At 34.4% G+C, this 15,837-nt stretch overlaps 1 protein-coding gene across 1 annotated transcript in view; it reads right to left on the bottom strand.

Annotated features, from left to right (window-relative positions):
• ASCC3 (activating signal cointegrator 1 complex subunit 3) overlaps positions 1–15,837 on the bottom strand; it is a 236,942-nt gene that overhangs the window by 82,597 nt on the left and 138,508 nt on the right. Inside the window, 5 exon segments of the mRNA XM_031064101.1 lie at positions 1–59; positions 2,061–2,237; positions 4,447–4,533; positions 5,376–5,540; positions 9,540–9,659. The exon segment at positions 1–59 is cut by the window's left edge and continues 1 nt beyond it. Of these exon segments, the coding sequence (XP_030919961.1) occupies positions 1–59; positions 2,061–2,237; positions 4,447–4,533; positions 5,376–5,540; positions 9,540–9,659 (608 nt within the window).

The following is a 15,837-nucleotide window of genomic DNA, read 5'->3' as shown; positions in this document are numbered from 1 at the left end:
GCAGGCCAACGTTTCCTCAGGGCAATCTCAAAAAGAGCCCGAACAATACGAGCTGCATTCTGGAAAGTGAAAAGGGGGAAAAAAGCGCAAAATTGTTGTAATTCTCTCAATATTCTTTGTAAAATGAAAAGGATCCCATAGACTCATCTTTGACAAACCATAACAATAGATTTTTCTTTTCAAACTGATTTCAAACATTTTTGAAAACTATTTTTTCCATCACTGTCTAGTGGCAAAACTACCTCATGGCTGCATTCTGAAATTATGAAAAGAAACATGTGCAACCAATTAAAATTGTAGTGTCAGGTCTGCCCTAGAACTTTGATCACAGTTATGCTAACATTATGGAGTTCTAAATTTATTGTACATCAATCACTTCTGAAGCAAATTCACTTAATGTACCCCCCTATAACAGACACCTGCAAATTCACTTTATATGGAAATTCAAGTTTTGTTATTTTCTAGTTTATGCTTCTATAATAGCATCCCATCTCATACTGAATTTCACAGAAGCTTAACAGTAGTGAATGTTTAAAAACATTTACTATATTCTGAGAACAGTGTATAACCAAACTGTACAAATATGCTTTGGACTTGGAAAATAATTATTAACATAAGTTCGAATGAGATCAATCTTATCCTGAAAACCTAAGTTATGATATTCCTTTTATAAACTTTTCAAGCTGCATTATTAAGCTATGCTTTTTTTTTTCTTTTTGGCTTTTTTGCTTTTTTTTCCCTACCAGTACTATGTCTGGATTAGGAATTATGTTCTTGATTCATTGAATAGAATATAATCATTCCCTACTGGCTCTGCTATGCCAACAGGAATAAAAAATAGAAAATTATTTGGTTATGATAGGAAGCATATGTTACTAAAGAAGCACATTGCTCTTACTTAGAAAGGATGAAAAATTTTCTTAATAGTCACTATCCAAATTAAAAAAAAAAAAAACCCACACTTTGTAGCACTGGTTCCACAAGTACAGTTTATGAAGATCTGAGAAGAAGACCATGTTGCCTCACTAAACATGCTATAAATGAGAAAGAAAATAAAAGCAATTGCCTTGAAAGCAAAGATTAAAAGGATCCTACTGAAAATGATTTTGCTGTGCAAGTGCCACAATTTTTATGATGTGTACAATCAATTCAGCATTTTCTCATTTATACTCATCCGTACTACAAAATACAAACATTTCTGAAAAAGGTTACACTACTATGAAAATGTTGCTAAAGACTATGTATAATTTTGAATATTTAAATCTCATCTTTAGCACCAACTAAATGCAACTTATAGATTAACTCTTTCCAAAGCAGTTTTGTAAGGATGAGACAAAAATAATTCCATGCAACATCTCTGCTGACTATTAAATATAGAAAACAAGAGTGAGAGTGAGACTGGCTAAAAGGGACCATTTTTTGGGTTCACAGTTGGCTAAATAGATCTCTGTGTCATGTCCCCCTCTGTACCTGCCTATGTGTGGTAACCAAACATGCTGTGTTACAATCAACCCTTTAGGTGTCAAATGAAGCCAACAAACAAATACATTGACTGGTATGTCAATCTGCACATTTTTTGCTAGTTTACATCCAGCAACAGAATTACAATAGCACATCTTTCGTGAGTAAACCAAGGTATGCGAATCAAACACAAAATATGTTTTGCAGAATGAAGTATAAAAACACACAAAGCATAAAAATAGATTATAACAGTTTTTCATATTTAGAAGAAAACCCTGAAATTTAGAGAATATAATTTCTGTGCAATCACAGTTAGAGGAACTAAATAGAATAAGATTACATGGGTACTACAAACAAAAAAGGGCATTCATAATTAACAAAAACTGCCATAGTCTCCCAAGATAGCCTTTTGCAAAACTTTTCTACTCAAGTGTTATAGCTCACATGCATGCACAAACACAAGGCTCTGATTTTCAAAGAAACTTGCACAAAAATGCACAAAAAAGATGCAGGTTGGGGCCTACTTGTATAATTGTAAATATTTGGGAGAATTAAAACAGCAGAAGCCAGCAACAAATAAGTAAAAATACTATTTTTACCTGTGCAACGTATGCAGAATCTGAAATAAGGGAGAAGCTGTCCATCTCCCCTCTGCTAATGTATGTTTGAAGGAGGATATTAATTTTTCCATAATTGTTTTCCACACCTCCTGGAGCAGGAAGTTCACAGAAATCATTTAGTAAGGTATCTAGCTCTTCTATTTCTTCTTCTCTTACCTACAACACAATTATACATTATGAAGAGGCTGAAGCAATTCGATGAAAATTTTTACACTGAAATCAAATTTTCTTTATAACATAGTTATATTACTTTTAAATGGAGTCTCTAGTTTTAAGGAGAAAAAAAAGAAGAAAAAAAAGCAGTAAACCCACATATTCCACAATGTAGCTAATAGACCATAATTGAAACTATCTTAATAGGGACACAATTACATTTTGTTATTCACCACCATCTATTAAGGTTGCCATTGACATACAAAAATTTGATATGCCACAAAAATTGAATCTTGTGACCTTGTCATCCTTCATCTGATGAGATTTTATTTTTTATTTGACCAGAGTAAAACTTCTGTCCATCTGGATTAGGGCAATCTTGAATTAACATTAAATGTACTCATTATAGTTACACAGTTTGCATGTGATATAATACATTTTTAAACTCAAAACTGTGAAGTACTATGATTCATCATATTAAAATTTCCACTGTTAATAAGATTAAGTCTTAATATGAGTAAAGAAATATTAATATCTATGGTTTGAATAATGCATAACATTTCACATTCTAACTGATGACCCTTACATGGCAAAACTAGCATAAATCTACATATTCTTTGACTTACTGATAGTGTCTTAGTGTAAAACTTATTTGAAGAGGGTAAATGTTTGGTCCCTGCAGGGAACCATCTGAAAGTAATTTTCATTTGGACCTGACTACCTGACATACAAAAGACCCTAAGACAATTGGGTTAAAATCCCCAACTTTCTAGTGACTAGTCCCACAGGAAAGAAAGACATGAAGTACAGAACCATCATAAATGACTCCACTTTCAGGGGAATACTATGCTCTGCTTACAACAGCATTTTTGATAATTTTTTCTGCTCCTGCACAGCACAAGTACAGGTCTTATCCAGATCTGTATTTCAGCTACTGGTGAGTTACATATCTCAAAATTCAGAATTTTTAAAGGCATTATGGAAACGTGATTAATTTATCAAAAGTCACAATTTCTATCACACAGAGGGGCAAATCCTGAGCTATTCTTGTGAAAACCAGTTATTCATTTTAACATTCAGAGCTGCACAGCAAATGAATCACAAAAATCTGGAAATGACTGCACTGATGCCATACCATATAAATCTGAGAAAGTAAACTAGAAAAACTGTGCTTTAGTCAAGAAGCATCACTACTAACTTTATTAAAAATATAGAAACATATCACATGATATTTTCCATATGCTTTCCTTTTAAATATTAAATTACGCTAAATTTAGACCTAGTCAAGCATTATCACTGTCATAAAAAAACCCCTTCTAGCTTGGAAAATGTTCCATGTATGACTGTGAAACCTCACTGCTTATTATCTTCTATAATAGAAGAGATTACAACAAAATAGAATTTCTCCATTAGATAAAGAGATGGTAATACCCAGACAATGTGTGCAAATATGTAAATATGTAGATGGTGAGGGATTCACGCTGTCAGCTCGCAGAGCCAGGTGAATGAGAGCCAGCTCTGATCTGCAAGTTGTATAATTGTGGTAAAATGGCAATGAGCCCAAGCTAACAAACCCTGTGGAGCCTGGCTCGTACCTCTGTGAGATGGAAGCATGGGCAAACAAGCTCATGCCAGCTTGGAATGCACTGCCTTGTGTCCTACCCACACGGGAGGCAAAAAGGGAGGTTGGAATTGAACTGAGTACAATACAGCAGTAATCTTCTAGCCCGTGTAAAATCTCTTACGACAACTTTCTAGATTTCAGATTTGAATTTATGAGAATTTATCGTTCTGCCAATCTAATACTGTTCCCTGCAGAAAATATATCAGAATTCATTTCCGTGAGTCCTGCCTCATTCCTGATAAAGCAAACTGTTCAGGGAGACATCCAATAATGCCTTAAACTTCAAGCAGAGAAACTATCTCATCCCTCGGCACACTATTCAAATGGACACTTAGCTTCACCTGTTAATAATTGAAGAGCTGAAAAGTTCTTAAAAGCATTTTAAAGAATTACTCAAAGGTCCATAACTAGCTATTAAATGTGCACGACAGTTCAAGCTGAACTACGTACAAATTTGAGTGAGAGTGTATTATGTTTACTCAGAAAACATTTTATAATGGTGCTTAGCATTTAACAAAACGTGTGTCTGTAGACAATATTTATTAAGTTCTACAGAAGTGTCTTGCTCAAAAAATTCTTTAACTTTACCTTTATCTGTTCAAACTCTTCAGCTTTTGATACTATAGCAAGAATGTCGCCTTCAGTTTTATGAGCATCAAACAATTCATTGAAAGTCTATTAAAAATAAAAAGAATTGATTTGTCACTGAAAATAAAAATACACATATAGCAGGAAACAAAGAAACCTTAGCCAAGAGTTTAAAAGGCATATAAGGCTAAAATGCAAGTTATTGGAAGACTGGGGTGATGCAATTTAAACAGGAACAAATTCCATAATGACTTCTTGTCAGTTTCAGAAAAACAATCTCTCCCAGTGCCTTGGCCACTCCAACATCAAGAGCCATGCAACGCGGCCACTTAAGAAAAAAAGTCTAGGACATATCTGACTGAATAAATATGTGAGACTAATTATATACAGTGACAGAATACAGTTCAAAATTATTAATGCTGAGTCTTTAGCTTTTATTCAAGAAAAACACTTATTCTTATGTTTTAAGATGACTGTGTACATCAAATCAAGTTTCCAATACTAAAAAATTTTGAACATGTTTACAACACAATCTGATTACAGTGCCAGAAGTTGTTCAAGGTTGTCAACATAACAGGACTTTCTGCCAGAGAAGGTCATCTGTTATCAGACACTACAGTGAAATGTGCTGCCAAGTACCAATGGTTGCACACACCATAAATATCAAAATGTTTCTTATAATTCTTCTACAACAAGTCAAAAAGACTACAGAAATTTAAATCTCACCTCACACTGAGTCTAAATTTTCAGTATTGCTTGATATTTAGTTTCTTTCTTTTTCCTATTTCCTCTCCCCCCATTTCAGCAAACATGATTTGAAAATACAGTGAACAAATCAGCTACATATCCTGTAATATATTACAACTATTTTAGGCATATGTTAAAAAAAAAAGGAAAAAACCCTCCAGAAACAGGACATCATCTTTTACCTCTATAGTATTGTATTTAATATAGTAGTGGCTGGCAGTTCTGCCTAAATCTGTTGAAGAAAAAAAGCCAGTCCGTTCTTCAAAGCGAATCATGCGAGCTTTGTCCAGTTTTCTGCCAACTTCAATCACCAATTGTTCTCTGTGCTTTTCTAGACCTGGATCCATCTAAACATGAAACACACACATTTATTTGCATAAAAGAAGTATTTAATACTTCTATATAATTTTCTTGAGGTAATCTAGTCACACAAAGTCAAAAATCTGATAAAATGAAGGTACAGTTATTAAGTCATAATTTTTTTGCGATCCCACTAATAACAATTATATTGACATTACTGACCAAAACCTGTATGTACAGGACAAAATAATCAGAATAAAATTTATTTTACAATTATTTGGGACTATCATTACAATGGAGACCAATACTATTTATGAAACAAATCTAGTACGATTATGAAACAAATTTACATTGAAAAATTTGAAAGATGTTTTAATGATAACATATTCTTTATAAAATTATCATTACTGTATCACTTAAAAAAACATGTTATCTTTTGGCACCTTCTGTTGATGAAAATGGCTGAAGATATACCTTCCTGTGTAGCTGACATGAGGCTGGCTTTAATTGCATAGATAATAGAATAAGCTTCAAATTGCATAGCTTAAATGTTTCCTAGGAAAAAACCTTTAACATCCCCAAAAGCTTTTGGTAGGTTAATTGGGATATTCTAATTAGTGAGTTACAGATGTACAGTAACATTCATGTTAAAAGCACACAAAGGAGCTTCCTGCACCCAACATCACTTCTATTCATATCAAAGTTCAGGAACTTGGACATTTTGTCCTACTAATAATGCACATTGTCTTATTAGTACATAAAAGGCTGGGCAAAACTCCCATCTGAGTAGGACTGCTGTATAATTGTGTGTTTCCACACCAGGCACCTGGGATACCCACACTGACAGGGATGAGTGAAAAGGGATTCATAGTTATGTTAACCTTCTGCTGTATGTGCACCTGAGATATGGCTCTAATTACACAAGCAGTAATTAGTTTTAAGGACTGAAACACTGTTCTAGTCCACAGGCAGTATTCTTACTTCAGGGCTCGTGTATAGTTCAGATTTCCTACAGAATAAGTCATACCAGCTCTCTGGGTAAATCTGAAACAGAGATACACGGCCAAGACAGCAAAAAGGATCAGGCTTTAAGAACTGTTGTGCCTTGGTTTGCTCTGGTTTTCCCTGGGCCAGGATTCAGTTTCACCTTTGTGCAGAAGTACATCATCTCATGGTCAGTGAGATGCAGACAAACATAGTCATCTCCACAAAGCAGCAGGAGACTAGTTCCTAATATTCCATAGTTGCCAGTTACCCTGAAGCTGTTTCTCCTTAGTTATGGCTTGCCTTAGTTTCAAGTCAAAAGCTAAGATGGCAAAGGTCTAGACTTCTTTTCTCAATAGTAAGTCATGCATTGAGGTCAGATTTCAGAGCAGAGTTGGTCAAAAAAAAGTGATCTAGATGCCAGATGTTCAATATTTCTTAAAACTATAGTGGGGGAAAAATTAATAAAAAATCAAAATAACTCCCTATTCCTTCGGCAGTCCAAAGTACCCACCAATCTTTTGCCTTCCATAAAAGCTGAGGCTGCAACAGCACGCTAACATTTTTTACAAAGTTTTAACTTTAAAGGAAAGGTCACCAACTTGAAAAAACTGCGAAACAACATTTGAGTTTAGAGAATCCATGGTTAGGACCTTTCTTGTTGAACTTGCATAATTAGAAATCCTCAGAATAAAGGATCCAGTCTAGAACAGTTTTAAGTCATTCTCTTAAAAATGAGCCTTGGCATGTCCACAGTAAGAAACTGAGCAGGTCTGGAGTATACATATGGAAATTTAAGAATACATGACAAAGTACATTACTATCCATTATAAAGTACATTTTTATCCACACTGTTTTCCTCTAACTTACTGAGAGAAATGTTGGGCACAAGCTCCTCTAATTTTTATACCTAGACATAAATTTTATGGTGGTAAAAAGCTCTGCTTAACTGTGGGAACACCAAAGAATGGAACCAAAAGGAGGAGAAAATAGACAAAGAAGGTTTTTTAATCCAGGCACCTATTAATTGGAACGCAAGAAGTATGAGAAAATGCCTGTAATTCATACTACTGGCTTCACTAACACAACATTTGCATTTGCTCCACTTTTTCCTTCCACTCTTTTTTTTTTCTCTTGCTGCTTGTCATTAATTTTGGCCATTTTCATGAATCAGTAAGAGGCATTATTGGCATTTCTGGCAAACAACTTGAAAAATCACAAATCAAAGCAGTGGACCTGCAGTAGCCTGCTCCTGGGTGTAGCCCAGAAAGTTCCTGGAGCAAATATGTGGGGTTCCAAAGATGTGCATCCTATTGTGTGGGTGCCCTGAAGTATAATTACTGGATGTGGTGAACATCAGTGGAAAGGAAATGGGGAGTGAGTTTGCATGATCTCAGTCTCAACAAACAACTAGGAAATGTGATCCATGAGGGATACAGGGATTCTGAATGGATAACACTGACTGTCAGTGAAAACAGAGACAGAAATTGGCATACTGCAATTACTAAAGTACACTAAGACACCAATTATGAAAATTGGATATCTATACCTAGAATGGTCTAATTGACCAAAGCTTTTTTTATACCTGCACTACAGCATTCATATTCTCTCTATCACATCATAAGCTTTGATGTTTAAAACTGGTTTATCTAGGAAACAAGAGGATTTGCATTGGTTTTGCTCCTACATGAATGGGTAACACTTCACAGTGATATAATTTGTTACTGCCTTAACTCAAAAATATGAATGTCTAATATTAGCACATCAAATCCAAAGGAGTAGAAAGACGGTTAGTGGAACAATCCTCACTTTCTCAGCAGCTGAACAGAAACACTAGAGCAGGGGGAAGGGGAGAAACTCCTGTTCATTATTTTTAAAATTTTTAAAATATATTTCAGTTACTGATTTTTTCACCACTTATTATCACCATGGTTACATTTCTTTTAATCTAGAACTCAATAGTGAAACAAAACCCAGAATTTATATTAGTGGGACAACAACATTCTTCTCACTAGCAAATCCATTTTTGATTCTCATTTATCTATTACTTTGTGGTCTGTATTATATATTGTTATATTAACATATGGTAATGCATTATACGGCTTTTTATAGAAAATAAATTTGAGATGACCAGAGGTCTAAAGGTATCTGCAGAACCTTCCTTAAGCAACAACACACCTATTTCCACTCTGATAGTTTCCACTATCAGAGACAAAAAAATATCAAACAACTGCCTGCTGACATATACCTCTGCACGTCACCATGACCCAACAAACTGCTGCTCACAATGTCAAAATAAATTACGAAGTCACAAAACGGATCCTTGATGTGAAATAAACTGCAGTTACCACACACTTGTGAGTTTGCCCTGCATTAGGCTCAATTAACCGTGTCTAACCATGTTAACATTAAATGCTTATAAACAGCTGTACAAAGAAAAAGGTAATAATATTTAGATTATCTGTAAACTATTAATCTTCCTAAAAATTACAGATAATGGAAAAAACTTGAAAGAAACCCCTTATGTAAATGTGCAGTGATTCATATCACAGCATGGAATGCTTGTAAATACGGCAAAAAAATTCCAAACAAATTAATTAAAAAGTCTTATAATTAATAAATCATATGATAGAAAATATCACCCAATTAAAAATTTTATTTTCTAGTTTATAAATTATTATACCAGGAAACATTCTAAAACAAAAGCTGATGGGGTGAGTGGGAATCAAGCAACTCAAAAATGCTTTCTTCCATCATTTCTATCTAGTCTACAAAACTGAAACACTGAAAACAGCCTAAGTTACAGTAACTGTGTGATAAGAATGAATGGTGTCCTTTGGAGCATAACTTGACCAGTTAAAATGTATTTTTATGTGAACAGAAGGGGCCTCATAATTCAGTGTTAAAAACACTCTGCTACAGAAAATATCTTCCTTTTTCTAAGCACTTTAAAAGAATTGCTGATGTCAGGTTAAGTAGAAATAGCAAATATTTATCCTCACATCAGGGAAGGATTAGAGACTCAGAACAGGTTACAGATTTTTTTAAAATGCATTTTATACCTGATAAGCTTTGTGACTGATGCCATATACTAATGGATTTGCTCTCATCCGTACATAAAGATAAGTGTAACTTATCCACTTTACTGCTTCTTCCACATTAGTTACCGTGCCAAGAGCAATCTGGAAATAGGAGAAGAGACAAAATTAAGTGTATATGATACAGCTGTACATAAGTACTTGCCTGAAAAAACATAGAATTCAGAGTATTAGCACAAGATTAAAGAAAGTGCTGGGATATTTCGAATGCATATAATTTTGAAATAATCCTAAAACAATAACTTCACCAATTTATGCAACTTTATCTTGTAAACATGTAATAACATGGGTTGCTTTGACGTAATACTATAGATACAGTGACCATAAATGATCTTTCATACATCACTTACACTTTTTACAACTAAAAGATATTATTGAGCAAGATTGTTATAAAGATAAAAAGACAAACCAAAATTATTCTGTAGTGGATATGGTCAAGGTAATTTAAAGACGAGTACTTGAAAAGAAAAGAACCTACATTTAAAAGATTCATTTCATCATGCCAATGTGAAAGCACCATTGGGTCCTAAGCAAAATTATACCAAAAATCTTTAGGTTTTTTCTTCCTCATACTAGGCAATTCTTTTATACACAGTCTTTATAAATAGTTTTCTCCTTTTGTAGCTGCAAGTCAAACATACAGGTATCTGCTATATTTTTGGTGAGTCAAAATATAACAAAATTTAACAGATTTTATATATATATACACATACATACATATATATATACACACACATACATACATATATATATATATACACATTATATACACACATATATATATATATACATGTTTATTTATATTTCAAAGCTAAATCAGGTATACCAAACAATTTTTTGCACTGACTTTTTTTCCTGAAAATTCAATACTTGTATCACCAAATTGTTGACCACACACATATTTTTGCTTGATAACTTCAGCTCTATTTTGTACTGGTTACACTCACGAGAAACATTTTACTGCTTAATTCCAGTTAACCTGATTTTACCAGAACAACTTAATATTTCCTGCATGTCCCATGAACAAACCTTTTTTGGTTGTTGCTGGTTGTTAAAACAAGCAAAAGGCCCTCTTACCAAAGTTTTGTGATTCATTACTGCATTTTTAAAGCTAATTTTGTTTTATTGGTGTTTGGATTTCATATAAATCTTCCACGTGACTTGGCAGAAATAATACTTTTAAAAAGCCTATGGAACTGAGTACATATGCATGTTCAGACTGAAGTACCTAGAGCTTAACGACAATACTGACATTCTTTTGCAAATAACATAAGTATTTGGTAAAAAATAACAATGAAAGGCATATCTGCCTTGAGTGAACTCGAATCCAGTAAAACCTTGTTAATATCAATGTCTAATAGCATGGAGTAACCCTAGGCTTTGCTTAACACACTTCTCAAGTGGTATTTTGCTGTTCAAAAGCATAAGGAGATTGGGGGAAGTCCCATAGTATTGCTTTTCAAGGCAATAGCTACATAAAGCACTGAAGTAGCTACAAAAGCATTCAGTTCTTCACAGACTACTACAGGCATAACATGGAATGGAGCCCACAGGTCACTATTACTTGATTTGTACACAAGTTATTTGGAGCATTTGGTTTCTTTGCATGACTCAAATATCTTTCAGTGCAGAACTTGAAAGAGCTTAAAAACATAGTCCACTAGCGGCATTTTCAAGAACTACTTTCACAATCATGAAAACATAATATTCTTGTTACTGAAGACCATGAAGTCTGACAAAAAACAAAACAAAACATGCCTTACTTTTTATTTGCCTCATTTGTTCAAATATCTGATTCTATTGCTATTCTATTCTATTCTAATTACTAATTTTAATAAGTTAAAAGCAAAACTGAGGAAAAAAGCAATTGTGAAATACAGTTGGGTTTCAGATATGGCACTGAAATCTAATACTGTGCTTTCCTTCTTCCCACAATTCTTCCCACAGAGTAATTTCTAAATATTTGCTGCCATCTAGTGCTCAAGTAAAGTTCTTAGGGACTGAAAATTTATCCTACATTAAACAGTATGAATGATCCAAGTTCCCAGCATTTCCTCAACGGTGTATTAGACATTTAGTTACAGATGGAATAATTGGTGAGCAGAAATATTTACTATCTTGACATTGTATTGTCCAATTGCACCAGTTTTCATAAAGCAATTTTGATTTTTCACAGCTCAAACGTAATAATGGTGTTTCATCACTCACAAAATGCAGTTTTAAGTACTATTTTTATCCAACTCACTGTGGAATTTTAAATTACAGCAATAAGCAGCATCCCACAATTTTAACTAATTTTGCAGTGACTGACATTGCCATCATTGAGCAATGTGCTTAGCAGCATTTATTATCATTTTTGTTTTACAAATGCTACACCACAAACTTTATCAAGTTGAATGATATTTCAGAGAAAGTGCTTTTGATTTGCAAAAAGATTAAACAGATATAAGTAGAATGGCTTTTGGGGGGCAGCTCTTGAAAAATGAGTTTTTTTTTCTCTGATATTTCTGATGATTAGAAAATGGCATAAAAATATTACTGATAATATATACTGAACATATTATATAGCATAATACATTCTTTTTTACATACATGTGCCTTTTTTACAAATATACTGTCTGTTATTGTTGTATAATTGAGTATGATTACACAAAGAAAAATTTCAATATATATATAAAATATTTGTTGGTAAGGTAAGAGAGCAAGGAAACTTTCTTACAACCAAATAAGCAATTTTCTGTTTCCTTTGGAAACCAGTGGATTTTAAATTACTATTTCAGCCCCATAGGACTATGGTCTTAGTCCTGTGAAACTTTTGAAAAAATTAATGCTAGTAGAATTGTCCCAAGTCAGACAGAATCTCCTCTGCTTTGCCCCATATCCAGATCAGCCATTCAGTCATCCAGCTTGTGAGTGATTTTTTTTTTTTGGGGAAGGACTCTGAAGGAATTTCTTTTCTCTTGTGAGAACCCTTTCTTTCAAGGCAAAAGATTAAGAGGTTTGTCCAGATTTAAAAAGCCACCGGGTCCTGTCTTCAGAGGAAAATCGCAAGCACATGCAAGTGAAGGCACACACCCTGGGGAAGGTATGCCCACTGTCCAGCACTGCAAATCATTTCCTAAGCTCTCTGGGGAAAGGAGTCATCCCAGCAAACAAGCTGGAGTCCAGCTGTGGTTGTCAGGGAGGGTTCTTTCAGGTGGAAACCATTAGGGAAGGAATGGTGACCTGCGTTGTATGAGCTATTGATGATAGTTCCCAGATAAGTTAAAGTTTATGGTTTAATTAAACCACATCCCCTGGATCTTATCTTTCTTCCTGTATTTCCAGAAAAGACAGCCATAGGTATTTTCTGTTTGCCAGCTGGTCAACTGCCCCAAGACTTGCTCTTCTCAACTAAGTACCTTAACTAGCTGTTTTATTCCTTTTTGCATCCTATTATGCCCACTGGCAAAATCTTAGCAAAAAAGGGAAAAGGGCATCTCCATGCCTTCGTTGATCATCACTTATTTACTATTCTGCTAATTTTTAGGAGGAAAAAACCCCACAAAACCAAAGCAAACCTCAGATCTGCAGAAGAGAATTAACAGCAGACTGACATGCTGATATACACATTCAAAGTCTTAATTTTGGTGTCAGCTCAATGTAGTTGGATATATTTCAGGTTTCTCCACTCTGTAGTTCTCCTAGAGAACAAAAGCACTGAAGCATCAAGATCAGCTGTCTCTGAGGTCAGGTAACAGCAAGTGCTGAAGGGAAAAATGCAGCAATGAGGAAGAAGCATCATAGACATTTTTCCCCAACTCTTTAACTATTGCATCTCAAGGTCTTCAGTTAAAGGTATGGGCTTTGTACTTGGTATCTTTACATGGATTTTTATTCCATTTGTGGACAGTTTTTCAAGTACTTTTCTGTTTAGAAACAGATCCCTGTAGAGAGTTCCACTGCCTAACCACCCAGTTGACATAATTTTGTTTTCTAAACCTGTCGCTGGCTCATTGCAGCCAAAACATCCTGGTTCTTGTCCCAGGAGAGATGCAATCTTTTGCCATATTACTTCATGTATTACTTCACAACTCTGTCATAGAATCTTGATTTGTTTTGTTCTCTCCTGAAGCATACAGAAAAATTGGTGGGCTCCTTTCACTGGAACAGATTTATTCCTTTGCCCTCTGAAAAGGGCATCCTCTCTGAAAATTTCCTGCTTCTAGAGAATTATTTTTATATGGATACTAGAAATACTGCAACTTTTTTGCATTATTGCCCAGATTTTCTCTCCTGCACCACATAAGTCTAGGTACAAAATTCAAGGCCCTGGATTCCACTTAGCAATTGCATGCCCAGGATTATATGCTGTATTACCTTAAATATCTGAATCATTCTTAACATCCACCTATTTCTGCCAAGAGACCTGGTCTAGATAAAAGAAATTTCATATTCTTGTGGAAACATGAAGTCTTTCCATACTTCCAACTGCTGCCTTCATTTTATCAGCCCTTCTTATTGGTGTGTCCATAACAAATTAAGAATTTAAACAATTCAGCAGTGCTTCTGGCCTTTAATTTGTTTCTCTTTACAACTAGAGAATAAGCATTTGGATTTCCTGAACTACTTGTAATGAAAGCAGATTCTGCTCCTACAATATGTTGTCTTATTATCCATCAGTGCAGATTTCCTGGTGCTAACAACAGGCTCTGTGATGGAGTTGTCAGTGGTCATCAACACACTTGTCTTGATTTCTGTAACACATCAGTCAAAACCTATATATTTTGTATCCATACAGTGCTTTGTTACTACCAAAGGGCAGAAGATGACAAAAATTGAATGTGCTTCCTAAGATTACATACTTAATCATACAACAGCATATATTTTAAAACATTTTTTTCGCCCGGAATGGTGCAGCATATTGGAATAGTCATCTCCAGATAAACTTAACAATTTCTTCTAAACCATCTGTATCTTTCTCAGAGAATTCCACTACCTTAGATCAAATCAGCATACACAGAAGTTTAGACTGACTCCAATAATAAGGAAATGATAAAGTTACTTTCCAAAAAAACGCTGACACAATAGCTCCTTGTCAGTGCTCATAGTATTGGTTACCTGTAATCTGGCAGGTGCTAATTTTTCCTGCATGTTATGACAGGAGGATAAGTAATGTCACATATGTTGCTTTCATGCCCTTGCTACACTGTTGTGCTTCATTGCTATTTCTACTAACAATCATTTATCACTGTAATTAACAAAATTCTGACTGCATCTTCAGCTTTTGTAACTGTATCACTTAATGGAATCTGGGATAATTTTAAAGCCATGAGTTCACTGTTCTTTTCAGATTACTATCATTACACAAAATCAGAAAAAAAGACTAACTTCCTAATATTTTATAAAATGTAGCAAACTCCTCTGCTGTGAAAGAAAGCCTACCCAACCCTTGTTTCACTGTCTGCTTCCTGTGTCTCAAAAAAAAGAACAAAGCTTTTCTATGAAATCTCGCTGGATTTTTCCCTAGTGAAAAGGCACATGGTATCCCAAAACCAGATCCCTCTCTCCTGACTTATTGTGGTGCTGAACAATAACCACAAATATTCCTGACTTACACAACCAACTTCAGGAAGTAAAATTTTTACTGCTAATGTGTAAGCTGCTACTATGCAATTTTAAATAACTGAATATCCATCCAGGTCCACTTAGAGAATATTCAGAGGTGTCTATTTCCAGGACCATTAAGTATTGTCAAAAGGAAATCGTTGAGAGCAATATATCTGCCCAATGCAAGTATGCCTTCCATTTATTTTTTCTCTTTTTTTTTTTTGTGGTAGAAAGAGAGATGGGAAAATGGCAGAAGTGATGAAAAGATAAAATAAGTAAATATGTAAGAATTGTGTAGATAAAATAACAAACATTTTTAAAAGGCTATTCTTAATAGACTAGATAAACCTCACATCTTTCAAAATGATAAGCCGTTTTATGTCACTGGACATTTAAGTTTAGCTAAAATGCTTGACTTCAGCTGAAAAAATGTCTTGTGCCTTTGAAAAAAAAAGTTAAAGCCAAGTCCATTACTCCTCCTACACTGCAGTCAAATATGTGAATTTGGTTACATACAGAAAGACAGGGTTTAATTTTTTTGCAGATTTTACTTCTCAGTTACACAGAACACCTACTAAACTCTAAAAAATCACTTCAGATTAAAAGATAAATTCTGGGTTGCTGCAGTTTTATCTTAATGGTATTTTGACCCTCCATCCTACTTTGAGTACCT

The sequence above is a fragment of the Geospiza fortis genome, unplaced genomic scaffold, assembly GCF_000277835.1.
Source record: "Geospiza fortis unplaced genomic scaffold, GeoFor_1.0 scaffold1628, whole genome shotgun sequence".
NCBI classification, from domain to species: domain Eukaryota; kingdom Metazoa; phylum Chordata; class Aves; order Passeriformes; family Thraupidae; genus Geospiza; species Geospiza fortis.
Note: the sequence above shows the minus strand (reverse complement) of the source record. Positions and strands in the feature narration are given on the sequence as shown.